This window comes from Theropithecus gelada, chromosome 17, assembly GCF_003255815.1.
Source record: "Theropithecus gelada isolate Dixy chromosome 17, Tgel_1.0, whole genome shotgun sequence".
Taxonomy (NCBI): domain Eukaryota; kingdom Metazoa; phylum Chordata; class Mammalia; order Primates; family Cercopithecidae; genus Theropithecus; species Theropithecus gelada.
Window position 1 is genome coordinate 57,102,100 of NC_037685.1, and position 14,890 is coordinate 57,116,989.

At 40.8% G+C, this 14,890-nt stretch overlaps 1 protein-coding gene and 1 long non-coding RNA gene across 4 annotated transcripts in view; one reads left to right on the forward strand and one right to left on the reverse strand.

The window, feature by feature from the left end:
• Positions 1-11,418, forward strand: part of PARP4 (poly(ADP-ribose) polymerase family member 4) — a 94,198-nt gene extending 82,780 nt beyond the window's left edge. For 2 of the 3 annotated variants that reach the window (XM_025364239.1, XM_025364238.1), the window contains 3 exons: positions 1,268-1,367; positions 5,870-6,002; positions 10,859-11,238. In XM_025364239.1, the coding sequence (XP_025220024.1) occupies positions 1,268-1,367; positions 5,870-6,002; positions 10,859-11,054 (429 nt within the window). In that variant the 3' untranslated portion in view covers positions 11,055-11,238. Of the gene's footprint in view, positions 1-1,267; positions 1,368-5,869; positions 6,003-10,858 lie in introns of all 3 variants that reach the window. The other variant, XR_003116482.1, reaches the window with a different exon arrangement.
• On the reverse strand, positions 11,131-13,274 carry LOC112610760. Its single transcript, XR_003116485.1, has 2 exons — positions 12,440-13,274; positions 11,131-12,019 (listed from the first exon to the last, which is right to left on the reverse strand). It is a non-coding gene; the product is annotated as an uncharacterized LOC112610760 (long non-coding RNA).
• Between the last annotated feature and the right edge of the window lie 1,616 nt (positions 13,275-14,890).

A 14,890-nucleotide genomic window follows, 5' to 3' on the forward strand; every position in this document is an offset into this window, starting at 1 on the left:
TAATATTCCCAAGCTCAGGCTTAGCACACCCTCCTCTGCATGTAATGGGGCAGGCAGATGATGGGGGGTGCAGGGAAGGTAGTTTTAAAGTACATGTTTAATGTAACAATTTTATACTTAGAAAAAAACTGTCATTTTCTTATTTCAGACTACATCAGGGTACATTTTTAAACAAAAAGAATCAAAACCTTTTGAATCAAAACAAAAAGGTTAAACAAAAGGAATCATGCTGGAGGTCACAGGCCTGTACAATACAGGGTCTATGACTGACAATCCGATATGGTATACTTAAACATTTGCTAAGAGGTCTATCTTATGTTAAGTACTCTTTTCACAAAAGGGAACAAAACAAAACAAAAGGGGTGGAAGAAAAGTTCTGGAAGTGGTGGCTGAGTTTATGGCATTGATAAGTGATGGTCTGATGGTTTCGCGGGTGTGTACTTATCTCCAAACACATCAAGTTGTATACATTAAATATTGGTGACTTTTTGTAGGTCAATCATATTTCAGTAAAGTGGGATTTTTTTAAAGAGGGAATCATGCTATTTAAAAGTTTGAGAAATACTGGTTCAATGCTTATTGCTAGTTGACAACGCAGTAGGGTGACTATAGCTAACAATACATTGAATACGTCAAAATAGCTAGAAGAAAATATTTGAAATGTTGCCAACACAAAGACATCATAAATGTTCAAGGCGATGGAAATCCTAAATACCCTGACCTGACTATTTCACATTCTATGCATGTATTAAAATTTCATGTGCACCCCAAAATACGTACAAGTATTATGTATCAATAAAAAATGAAATAAAGCATTGCTAGAAGAAAAAAAAGTACCACTTAAAACAATCTCTACACATGAACCTCTTCCCACACTTTTTATAAATGCCAGCAGATATGTAGTATTCATAGCATTTATGAGGTGCCAACCAATACTGTGTCACTAGTGTATGAAGAACTTTATTTTACAGTAATAAAAATATTAGAAATACTTTGATTAACTGAAATTAAATTAATGGAAACATATTTATTACATAACTTTTTTCATTTAATGTGTTAAAATTTTATTTTAGATGCAGAGGTACATGTACAGGTTTATTACATGGGCATACTGTGTGGTGCTGAGGTTTGGGCTTCTAATTATCTTGTTGCCCAAGTAGTGAACATACGTTTTTCAACCCTTGCCTCTCTCCTTCCCCCACTACATAACTTCTTATGTGATAAAATGTGAATAATATAACTTGCATTCGTTTTCTTAATTTTGTAGGATGGCTTCTGGAAACTTACACCAGAACTGGGACTTATATTAAATCTTGATACAAACGCTTTGCACAGCTTTCTTAAACAAAAAGGCATTCAATCTCTGGGTAAGTCACTGTCTTCCCATTTATTAAGTCATTATTTTCACTCATTCATAAGCATGCTCCTAATTGTTATAAACTATTTTGTAAACTAGTGTACTAATGTAATAATTATGAAAGTTATATTTGAATGGAATTATATTTAACCATCAAAGGAAATGGGAGATGGGTTTCTAGTCATATTTTTGCCACTAATTAGGGTATTATCTGAGCAAATTTATTAGCATAAATAGCACCAAGTGCTATAAAAAAAATCTCAGAAGCTTAACATAATCAAAGATTACTTTCTTGTCCCTATCACAGTAAAATATCAGTCAGGAAGAAAGTTCCACTGATGTGGTCATTTAGAGACCTTGACTCCTTCCATATTGTGACTCCCCCATCTTCAATATATGTCTTTAAAATTATGCTGGTAAGAGAGAAGAACAAATATTACCCTGGCATCGTCCCCCTGCTAGACAAGAGGAAGAACACTAGTCACATAGCCCCATCCACGTACAAAGGCCTGAGAAATGTACAGTTAAGCTGTGTGTCCAGGAGGAGAAAACAGCTCTGATGAGCACCTAGCCAGCCTCTGCCAGAGGCAGTTGTTCAACCTCTGGATCTGTTTCCTGTCATGACAACACAGGGGATAGGTGAGGAAGTCCTGAGCATCCTTGACCCAGCAAGTAGTTTAAAGGTCAAATGCTAGCCCTAAGACAGGAGCTGTTTGTTTGTTTGTTTTGAGACAAGGTCTGGCTCCATTGCCCAGGTTGGAGTGCAGTGGTACTATCTTGGCTCACTGCAACCTCCACCTCCCAGGCTCAAGGGATCTTCCCACCTAAGCCTCCTGAGTAGCTGGGACTACAGGCACCTGCCACCATGCCTGACTAATTTTTGTATTTTTTTTTTGGTAGAGATGGGGTTTTGCCATGTTGTCCAGTGTGGCCTTGAACTTGTGAGCTCAAGCAATCTGCCCACCTTGGCCTCCGAAAGTGTTGGGATTACAGGCATGAGCCACTGTGCTCAGCCTGGAGATTTTTTTTTTAAATAAAATACACATTATTAAACAACTAGCCAATATGCATGGATAGACAGAACAGCAGTGTCTCACTGGCCCACCATCACCTCTAAAATGCCAGAGTTTTCATATTCCAGGCTGGGTGAGTGGGCAAATGCATAACCTGTTTGACGTGACCTGCACTCGGCCGAAAAGGAGTGATGACAATTTACTTGAGGAGTGAGTGTTTGTTCCTGGAATAATAGAAGAGCCTGTATCTGACTAACTCTCCTGCCAATAACAGTTACTAACTTTGAATAAAATGTTCAAAACCATTCTTTGAAGGCCAGGAGAATAATCAAAAACAGGCAGAAACTAGAGTGAACATAATCTTTGAAAGAAAGCAAGCCAACTAGGTGGGCTCTACGTGTATCCAGCTTGTCACCTAAAGGCATTTCTTAGCTCATGAGACACAGTGGGAGGTTTGAACTAAAACAGAAAGTCTTTCTGGGATGAGGACATGGGGTTGGAGTTTGAGGTTGCCAAAGTGGCTGGAAGTTAAGGATTAAAATCCTATAAAGGAGGGAACCACAGAGCAGGGAGCTCTGAAATCTGCATCCAAATGCCCCTCAGATCCTTGGCTCTCTCCTAACCTATACATATACAGGGTGCAACCTCAAGGAATCCAGAAAAAAGCAACAGCTGGGAAGCTGCAGAGCTAACCAGAGATTGCAGCTGCTGCCTAGTACTGGCCAGAGTTCAGAGTTCAAGTTGCACCAAATCAGACTTTATGAATATCTTTCCATTGAAACCGTAAAAGGGTCATAAGGATCACATCTCATGATCAAGGACTATACCCCAGGACAAAGGGATAAGCCAAAATGGACCCATCCTAATAAAGCCTAAAACAAAGCCTACAGAGGATCCACCAAAACAAAACTGAACACTCTTTAGAGTAAGATAGCATAGCTGAGAGTCTCTACGAGGTGTCATTTTTAATGTTCAGTATGGAATGAAAATTTAATAACATACGAAGAAGCAGGACAACATGACTTGTGATCAAGGGGAAAATGGGCTATAAATGCTGACCCACAGATGACCCAGATGTTAGAATTAGCAGACACAGACTTTAAAACTGCTTTTTAAAATATAGTGAAGGATTGACTTACCAGAAAAGGATGGAATGGGTGAATAAATGGCAGAATCTCAGCAAATAGATGGAAACTATAAGGAAGAACCAAATGGAAATCCTGGAACTGGAAAATATAGTATCTGCAATGAAAAGGTCATTGAATGAGCTTAACAACAGAATGGACAGAACAGGAAAAAAAAATCATTTAATTCAATTGACAATGTACTCAATAAACTTATCTAAACTGAAATACAGAAAGAAAAAAATAGAATGAAAAATGAACAGAAGAGCCAAGACTGTCGAATGATATCAAAGGATTTCACATTTGTGTAACTAGGGTTTCAGAAAATGAAAGGGTAGACAGAAAAATATTTGAACACTTTTGTGAAACTGATCAAAAACACCACCTTCCAGATCCAAGAAACTCAGCAGAACTCCAAGCACAATAAATACAAAAATGACCACATTTAGATAGGCCAGAGTCAAACTGTTGAAAACCAAAGATAAGCCAGGCACGGTGGCTCACACCTGTAATGCCTGCATTTTGGGAGGCCAAAGCGGGCAGATCACTTGAGCTCAGGATTTCGAGATCAGCCTGGCCAACATGGTGAAACCCCATCTCTACAAAAATACAAAAGTTAGCCAGGCATGGTGGCATGTACCTGTGGTTCCAGCTACTGGGAAGGCAGAGGTGGGAGGATCACCTGAGCCCTGGGATGTTGAGGCTGCAGTGAGCCATGATTGTGCCACTGCACTCCAGCCCAGGTGACAGAGTGAGATAAAAATTCAAGATAAATATATTGTCACGTGAGGCTGGAGCTCAGGGAAGAGGTCAGAATTGGAAAAGACGGGGAGAATTCTCAACGTGAGTAGTATTTAAAGCCTGGCTCTGGATGAAGTCACCCAAAGAAAGAAGGTAGTCTGAGCAGAGCAGGTGCTAGGACCAGCCTGCCACACGACAGTGTTTAGTGTTCAGACTGGACAAGAAACAGCAAAGACGCTGAGAAGGAGCGGACTGAGAAACAAGAGGAAAACTGGAGAAAATTGAGTCACAGATGCAAGGGGATGGGATTTCATGGATGTAACTTCTCCATGGGCTTTTCCTGTGTTTCTCTGTATTGCTGTGTATTGTCCGTGTTATTTTTCTGTAAGCATGTGCTTTTCTGCCTTTCTTCCTCTACATAGCCTCAAGCTGTCTGATTTTTTTCTCCGACTTGTTTTTATATCTGTACCCAACTTTGTCTTTTGTCCTCTTCTTCGTTTCTCTTTTATCGTCCCTTCTCCTTCTGAATTTGTTTTTTAAGTGACGCTGATACACATTAGGCATTTCATCAGTTTACTATTTATTAAATTATTCTTGGAGTTGTATGCTGCTTATTATGAATATTGCTTAAAAATTAGTCTAACATTTTGTAAATAATACCCAAAAAATAAGCCACAAAAGAATCCAGCAAATTAAACTGCTTTGTCTCCATTGATTTTTCTTTTGTGGGACAATGGCTTGGTTTTGTTATGTTGTTTTTAAAAATTTATTCATTTCCTTTTTTCTCTACTAAGAACATTATATGCAGATATGTGCATACTCTGCAAGGTCCTTTTGTCTTTTCTCAAAGTAATTGTATATTCTTAATTATAAGACAGAGATTTGGGGGGTTTTTTTCCTTCCCTAAAACCGTTTTTTTGGCTGTGTGCTGTGGCTTATGCCTATAATCTCAACACTTCGGGAGGCCAAAGTAGGAGGATCACTTGAGTCCAGGAGTTGGAGGCTACAGTGAGCTCTGATCACACCAACTGCACTCCAGCATGACAGAGTGAGCCCCTGTCTCTCCAAAAACAAAAAACAAAAAACAAACAAACAAAAAAAGCTGCTTGCATTTTTAAAATAAAAATGGGTTGTTAATTCTGAGTTCAACACATGTAAACGTTCATTTTTCAATTTTGATATTTTGTAATATAGTAACATATCTTGGATACCTATAGGTACTAACCACTAGAAATAATTTGATACACCAGTGTAACTGGTCATATCTGTTGTTTATCTGTTGAATATTTAAGTTTACTCTTCTAAGCTATTTGTAACAGGAGCCTGAAAACTGGATTTCTTTCATTGAACTTCATGGCTCTCTGTGTGAAGATGGCAAGCAAGGGGCACTCTGGGTACAGTCCAGTTTCCTGATGACCATCAGGATAATATGATAGGCACATGGTTCCAATCGTCCTCATTTTTTATTTAAATAGCAGGCTAATTAAGGACCTTGAAGAGTATTAGAGAGTTTCATGATCTGCTCATGTACTGTGATTTAACCATATTATAATTATTTAATGGGGATTTTATAAACAGGCACAGTTTGAGATGCAGAATTTCCAACAGACTTAATGGAGTTTGTTTCCTTTTAGGTGTAAAAGGAAGAGAACGTCTCCTGGACCTAATTGCCACAATGCTGGTACTACAGTTTATTCGCACCAGGTTGGAAACAGAGGGAATAGTGTTCAAATCACTGATGAAACTGGATGACGCTTCTACTTCCAGGTGGCTTTAACTATAGTATTATGTAACTTATTTATATTTTCAACTATTTATTTAATAAACCTTACAAACAGCTATAGGGAATTATCTTACATGTGTAGACTACTTTGTAAGTATGTAGGAAGAGAGTTTGTTTGCAGGTGACAGCTTGCCCACAGTCTCCTGTGGCGGGCAGGGCTGATGTGGTATTTGTACCTTGGGCTGCACAGGAAACAGGCTCAGAGAGTTTGAGTGCAGCTCCCGCTGGAGCCCGTCGCTTCTGGCTCTGGATGTGGTACTCTTCGCTGCAGTGCACTGATCCTGGGCACCTCCAGAGGACCCACAATATGACTGTTGGGCCCAGCCCTGTTCCCAACAATGGCAGGGCCTGAGATAAGAATACAAATGGAAACCCACATACTATATGTCTAAGTATTTAAAAGTTATAAATCAAATTAGCAAACTATTAGATTAAATGTGTTCTAATCGCCTACCTTGGCAAATACAACTTCATAACCACCTAGAAGGCCAGGTTCAAATTCGGCCCTTGGCTGACCCCTAGGACCCGAAGAGGCCTTGCATGCACACATGAATACCCCACCCTACCCATCAAAATGCCATCCAGACCCCATGCCAGTGCCCCCTCACCCCAGCCACCTTGCAGCACCAGTGAGATAGCAGCACTGTGCAAACTCAGGGTGACAGACCCAGGGAAGACCCTGAAAGTGGACTCAGGGCCATGTGGTCAGGGACGCTGGAGTTGCAGGGTCTGAACAGGAGGATATGGGCTCTGGGGTGGGCACATTCTCTTGTCCCTGCAGACCCCCACCCCATGGCGAGAGGGGCAAGACCAGAGCAGGATCTCTCTGACATACATATATATATAAGTATATACATACACATATGCACATACACACACATATACATACACATGTAATTGGCTTAGGTTCTTTTAAAGGCAAGATAAGGGGAAAACTAATCAAACTAATAAAAATATTATTGCAAGGGGGGTTTGATAGAGGGGACAAGGATGGAAGCTCGGTTTCTCCTAGTGTGCTTTGTTTTGGAGTTTTGACTTTGGAACTATGTAAATATTTTACATAATAATGGATAAGATTGATATTTATTTATTTATTTATTGAGATCATCTGGCTCTGTCGCCCAGGCTGGAGTGCCATGGTGCAATCTCAGCTCACTGCAACCTCCGCCCCCTGGGCTCAAGCCATCCTCCCACCTCAGCCTCCTGAGTAACTGGGACTACAAGTGTGCACCACCACACCCTGCTAGTTTTTGTCATTTTTGTAAAGACTGGGTTTCACCATGTTACCCAGGCTGGTCTCAAACTCCTGAGCTCAAGCAATCCTCCCACCTCACCCTCCTGAAGTGCTAGGATTACAGATGTGAGCCACCGTGCCCAGCCTGGGTATTAATTTAAGGTGACTTAGTACATAATTTGACTATATCTCTCTAGTGGGATAGTACCTAAGGATTAAAAAATATTATGAAGAAATCTCACTGGGAGTAGCCATGGTGTTAATAATACTTTTGATTTGTTATTTTGGAAGGTAGATATTAATATTGTTAGAAACTAATATGTATAAAATCAAATAAGTTAAACGAAACCCCTTGATTTCTTGAATTAGATCAGAGAATAGAGGAACATGTTACATGACACCATGCAAATGCAGTCAGCAAAGTCTGAAATGTGGGGAAATAAATGGCAAGAGAAAAATAAATGGCAATAGAAAAAAAAAGGTTGAGGATCAGAACCTGTAAATAAACCTTTAGAGACATATCAACCAAAAGCAAGGGTAGACCTTGTTTAGATCCTGATATGAACAAAACCCACTGCATTTAAAAAAATGAGACAGGGAAAATTAAATTAAATTTAATTAATTTAATTAAATTTAGTTAAATAAAATTTAATTTTTTATTAAATTTAAATAAATAAAATTTAATTTTTAATTGTTTAATTAAAAATTAAAACAATTTTTAAGTGTCATGATTAAGAAAAAGTTCTCAAACACAAAACAGGTGTTCAGGAAGTTCTGGGCTAGGCAAATTGGCTCATGCCTGTAATCCAAGCACTTTGGGAGGCTGAGACGGGAGGATCACTTGAGCCCAGCAAGATCAAGCCCAGGAGTTTAAGACCAGCCTAGGTAACCAATGAGACCCCCATCTCTACAAAAACCTTTTTAAAATTACCCAGGCATTGCTGGGCACAGTGGCTCACACCTGTAATCCCAGCACTTTAGGAGGCCAAGGCAGGAGGATTGCTTGCTTCCAAGAGTTCAAAACCAGCCTTGACCACATAGAAAGACCCTGTCTCCACAAAAAAATTAAAAATTAGCCAAGTGTGGTAGTGTGTGACTACTCAGGAAGCTGAGGTGGGGGGATTGCTTGAGCCCAGGAGGTCGAGGCTGCATTGAGTTGTGATCCTGCCACTGCACTCCAGCCTGTGTGACAAAGTGAGACCCTGTCTAAAAAAAAAGGAAAATCATAATTTACTATATGTAATGTATAGTTCCATTTTTAAAAAAGCAATACCTTCTCATTAGTTTGCCAAGAAAGATGAGAATTTATTCTTTTTTTTTTTCTATTTTTGGGGTTTTCTTTTTTTTTGTTTTTATTTATTTATTTTTTGAGGCCAGGTCTCATTCTGTCGTCCAGGCTGGCATGCAGTGGCATGATCTTGGCTCACTGCAACCTCCACCTCCCAGGTTCAAGCAATTCTCGTGCCTCAGCCTCCTGAGTAGCTGGGATTACAGGTGTGCACCACCATGCCAAGCTAATTTTTATAGTTGTAGAGATGAGGTTTCGGGCCATGTTGGCCAGCTGGTCTTGAACTCCTGGCCTCAAGTGATCTGCCTGCATTGGCCTCTTAAAGTTCTGGGATTACAGAAGTGAGCCACTGCATCAGCCTAATTTTTGTATTTTATTTTAAAATAAACCAGTGCCACTTGCCAAGAGAATTAATTAAATAAATATCAAAGAAAAAACACTTTAAACAGCTAGGAGATGGGACTAACAAATTAGTATTTGACTTAATAGGCACATCCAAAGAGGCACTTACTCTATTTAGATCATTGCCAATTATTAATATTATAGCTGTTAGAACAAGTATAAACTTTGAACCTGCTTTTGAACTGTAATATCACAAAGTATTAAAGCAAGATTTTCAAAATTGATCAAGTATATTCCAGCATATTGCTCTTACCACATTACTGCTATTGTGCCAGCAAAATGGTTTGTTGGCACTTTAGCACGTAAGACAAAATGATTTTAGACTGGGCATGGTGACTCACACCTGTAATCCCAGCACTTTGGGAGGCTGAGGCGGGCAGATCACGAGATCAAAAGATTGAGACCATCCTGGCCAACACAGTGAAACGCTGTCTCTACTAAAAATACAAAAATTAGCTAGGCATGGTGGCACGTGCCTGTAATCCCAGCTACTCAGGAGGCTGATGCAGGAGAATCGCTTGAACCAGGGAGTCAGAGGTTGCAGTGAACTGAGATCGTGCCACTGCACTCTAGCCGGGTGACACAGTGAGACTCCATCTAAAATAAATAAAGAGATTTTTTTTACTCCGTTTATTGCATATTTGAAGCTTTTTCTATATTTTCTATTTCAAGATGTACGTAACATTGATGTAGGAGCACATTACATGGGGGTGTAGGCACAAGATTTTCTTACTAGTGGAATGGTGAACCAAAAAGTGTAGAGGCCACTGGACTGAAGGAGGCCAGCTGAATTAGTGAAAAGCCAGTTTTGTTGTTTTCAGCAGTTAGTAACTATAAGTAGATGAATATTTACCAGGAAACATTGGTCTTTTACCCACTTTGGCATGCTTCTTATTTAGTATGTTCATTCTGTCATGACATTCAGTGAACATTTATTGAGTGCCTACTGTGGACCAGGGACTAGTAAGCATGTTAAGTTTATAAGCTTTGTTAATTTCCACCACAAACCCATAGGACCTCATGTTATTCTCGTAATAGAGGAAACTGAGATTCCCAGTGTTGAATGAAAGCCACACAGTATCACATGACCAATATCATGTGATTGCAGAGTCAGGACTCAAACCCAGCTCTTAACCACCACGCTGTACTGACGGCCCTTTTCCAGTTCACAGGGAAAAATCGGGAACAGGGAGAGAATTTTCAAAATATTAAGTTTCCCCCATAGAATTTTCTGAAGAACTTGGGTGTATGTTGCTACTTGTTCACTAACAAGTTCTAGCAGATGATAGAACAAGTGAGGAAGCACCTAATTAATATTAATTAACAATCTCAGAATTTTTCTGAGTGTTAAATAGACTTGAATATTCAACAGTCTCAAATATTTGACACTATTTAGTGGACACAGACTTGACTCGATATGCTTATTCTACCAAGTTATTCCTGGTTTACGTGACACAACTGAATATATGCCAGTTTCATGGCGGACTCTCAGATATTCTGAAGGTACCTAATCGAGTTGGTACAGTGGGAAGGAGAGAGAAACAGAAGCCTCATTTGTAAAATAGTACTTGAGTTTGTGCGTGAAGAATGGATAGGATTTAGATTGAGAAGCATGGAAAGGGGACAACCATAAACAACTGTAGAGAAGCTGGAACTCGAGCTGTCCTGTAGGCAGCAGGGATGCCTGGAGGCACGTGGAAACCAGGAAGTAGTGGGCACGGGACACTTGACAATGCAGTGCATAAGCTCAAGGTCAGACGGGTAGAAGTCCCATAAGATGTCAAGGAAAACTGCTTTAATATCTTAATTTTTGGCAGAATCATTTTGTCTGATACAATGTGATGGGTTTAGTACCATATTACATTTCACATGTTGTTATATTCTGAAATCTGAAACTTTTTTTTTTTTAAATCTAGGAATATTCCCTGGGCTTTTGAGGCTATAAAGAAAGCAAGTGAATGGGTAAGAAGAACTGAAGGACAGTACCCATCTATCTGCCCACGGCTTGAACTGGGGAAAGACTGGGACTCTGCCACCAAGCAGTTGCTGGGACTCCAGCCCATAAACACCGTGTCCCCTCATCATAGAGTCCTTCATTACAGTCAAGGCTAAATCAAATGAAACTGAATTTTAAACTTTTTGCATGCTTCTATGTAGAAAATAATAAAATGATAATAGATGCTTATAATGAAACTTCATTAAAGTTTTATTCAGTGTAGCAATTACTGTCTTTAAAAATAAAGTGGAAGCAGAATTACTTTAATCAATAAGCAATAATAAAATGAAACTTAAAATATTTCAGTTTTCTGTGTCTCCTTGTTTTTTGTTATTTTTTTTAATATTTTTTATTTTTTTGAGACAAAGTTTTGCTCTTGTTGCCCAGACTGGAGTGCAGTGGCGTGATATCAGCTCACTGCAATCTCCTCCTCCTGGGTGCAAGCAATTCTCCTGCCTCAGCCTCCCCAGTAGCTGGGATTATAGGCGCCTGCCACCACACCCTGCTAATTTTTTGTATTTTCAGTAGAGACAGGATTTCACCGGGTTGCCCAGGCTGGTCTCGAACTCCTGATCTCAGGTGATCCACCCACTTTGGCATCCCAAAGTGCTGGGATTACAGGCATGAGCCACTGCGCCAGCCTGTTGTTGTTTTAGAGATGGTCTCAATCTGTCTCCCAGGCTGGAGTGCAGTGGTGCAATCATAGCTCACTGCAGCCTCAAACTCATGGGTTCAAGGGATAGTCCCACCTCAGCCTCCCAATTAATTGAGACTACAGGCATGTAGTCCCACCCAGCTAATTTTGGGGTGTACTTTTTGTAGAGATGGGGTCTTGCTATGCTGCCTAGGCTGGTCTTGAACTACTGGCCTCAAGCGATCCTCCCACCTCAGCCTCTGAATGTGTTGGGATTACAGGCATGAGCCTCTGCACCCAGCTAGTGTTTCAGAGCTTTAAGGTGATGAGAGATGCTTGCTTCTGGATGGTCCTGGGAGCCTGTGTCCTCACATTCAGGAGTCCAGTGGAAAGCTGGCTCAGCTGGACTGAGCAAGCTGAGAAGAAACATGGTCTTTCGTAGGGGATCTGTCAGGGTGGTGGGAGAAATTATAAAAATTAAGTTGTAGGAAATAGACACAAACCTTCTTGGAGGGTCAGGAGGTTTGCATAGCTTCAGTAAAAGATTTGGCTGAAGGCAGCTGAATTCTCTTAAAAGCTTAGGGCGTGGATACATAGGAATGTAGAGGAGTTTAAATAGCTTATTTACTCATGTGCTCCTAAGACTGACCTTTGATCATTTGTGGGCGCATGACTGCTCTCTACTCAGAAGGTCAGCAATGTTAATTACCCTCTAGTGGTGTCTACTTGAGACCTTTGTCATTAAATCTGTACTGAATAAATGCTTGGAGCCCCAGCCTGTCAGGGCTGTGGCTGCTGACTCTTTATAGCACCCTCCTCGGTGTCTGGGAGCTGCCCAGTCCCCTAGCCTGCTCTTTCATGGGATACCTGTGTCTGAGTGCATTTCTTCATCCATCACATGGCCAGGGTCTGTAGGTCGCCCCCAGCAAGTTACTGACAGTTTGAAAATTACACAGGATTGGTTGCTGAGTTGGATATTTTAGTCAACATTTATTAAGCCCATGCCTCAGCAGTAGTTGACTTTTGTCTAAAGGGAGAGAAAGAAATTCTAGTTTTCCCAAACGTCCAATGCTCCAACCAAAACATACTGAATCAAGATTTCCAGAAGAAAATGCTGGCAACTTGGATATTTAATAAGTGCTCCAGATTATCAAGCACATTTGAACACAATGGCCCAGGTGGCCGTATCTCAAAGTGTGAGTCTGTGAACTGGCATTGTCTGCCTCACTCGGGAGCTCATCAAGACAGGCAGAATCTCTGGTCCCATTCGAGGCTATTGAATCAGAAGCTGCATTTTTATTTAGCCAGGCCCCCAGGCGACTCCTGTACATGTTTATAGTTGAAGGGCTAGTGGACTGCGGTGACAGGAACATATTTAGTGCTTGTGCAGGGCCTTGTTTTAAGAACCCATGATGCTTGTGCACAGTGGAACATCCCATCAGTCCAATTGTTGGGAGAAAAGCGGAGGCAAGACTTCTAGTCTGATATCATATGAAAAGAGCCTTGGAACAAGTTACGAGTCCAGAGTTTAAAACCTCTTGTGGCCTATGGAACACCAGGCTCTGTGCTTAAGAGTGGAAGGCTGCACTACAGCCTAAGCCCAGGGCATAAAACCCCTCGTGGCTTGGATGGAATCCAGGACTCAGGGCATAAAACCCCTCAGTGGCCTCTGGAATGTGTCCAGACTTGCTGGCTCCTTGCTTCTTGCTCTCCCAGGATCGTAAATTGATTGTATTTTCAAAACAAAAAAACAACCCCATTAAAAATGGGTAAAAGAGCCGGGCGCGGTGGCTCAAGCCTGTAATCCCAGCACTTTGGGAGGCCGAGACGGGTGGATCACGAGGTCAGGAGATCGAGACCATCCCAGCTAACATGGTGAAACCCCGTCTCTACTAAAAATTACAAAAAAAACTCGCCGGGCAAGGTTGCGGCACCTGTGGTCCCAGCTACGCGGGAGGCTGAGGCAGGAGAATGGCATAAACCCGGGAGGCGGAGCTTGTAGTGAGCTGAGATCCCGCCACTGCACTCCAGCCTGGGCGACAGAGCGAGACTCCGTCTCAAAAAAAAAAAAAAAAAGGGGTAAAAGATATAAACATACACTTCTCAAAAGAAGCCATACCAGTGGCCAACAAACATATGAGAACATAGAACTACCGTTTGACATTGCAATCCCATTACTGGGTATACATCCAAAGGAAAATAAGTTCTACCTAAAGGACACATGCACTGTATGCTCATCTCAGCACCACTGACAATAGGAAAGACATAGAATCAACTGAGGTGCCCATCAATGGTGGACTGGATAAAGAAAATGTGGTACATATACACCATGGAATACTACACATTCATAAAAAATAAAATAAAATAATGGCTGGGCGCAGTGGTTCAGGACTGTAATCCCAGCACTTTGGGAGGCTGAGGCGGGTGGATCACCTGAGGTCAGGAGTTCGAGAGCAGCTTGGCCAACATGGTGAAACCCCATCTCTACTAAAAATACAAAAATTACCCAGGCATGATGGCGGGCACTTGTAATCCCAGCTACTTGGGAGGCTGAGGCAGGAGAATCGCTTGAACATGGGAGGCAGAGGTTGCAGTGAGCCAAGATCGCACCATTGCACTCCAGCCTGGGCAACAAGAGTGAAACTCCATCTCAAAAAAAAAAAAAAAAAGAAAGAAAGAAAGAAAGAAAAGAAATCATGTGCTTTGCAGCATCATGGATGCAGCTGGAAGTCATTATCCTGAGCAAATTAATGCAGGAACAAAAAACCAAATACCATATGTTCTCACTCATAAGTGAAAGCTAAACAATGGGTGCTCATGGACATCAAGGTGGCAATAATGGACACTGGGGAGTTCTAGAGGGGGCTCAGCAGAAAACGGCACAGGTTGAAAAACTATTGGGTCCTATGCTCAGTACCTGGATGATGCAATCAATCATACCCCAAACCTCAAAATCACACAATATTACCAATAAACCTGCATATGTACTTCCGAATCTAAAATAAAAGTTAAATTGTACCAAAAAACTAAGCTCAAAAAGTAAAAAAAAAAGTCCTTTGCCCATTAAAAAACAAATAGTAAAAGAATACAAGAATCATCCTATATCAGAAATCTGTATTAATGTAATTTATCATATTCATTGATTAAAGAAGACATACCTTACAATTATCTCAATAATGCAGGAAAAGCATTCACTAAAATTCAGCCTGCACCTATGACTTTAAAAATTAACAGAAACTAGGAAACCTCCTTAACTCAACAAAGAGAATCTACCAAAATACCTACCAAGAACATCATATTAATGACATAATATTGACA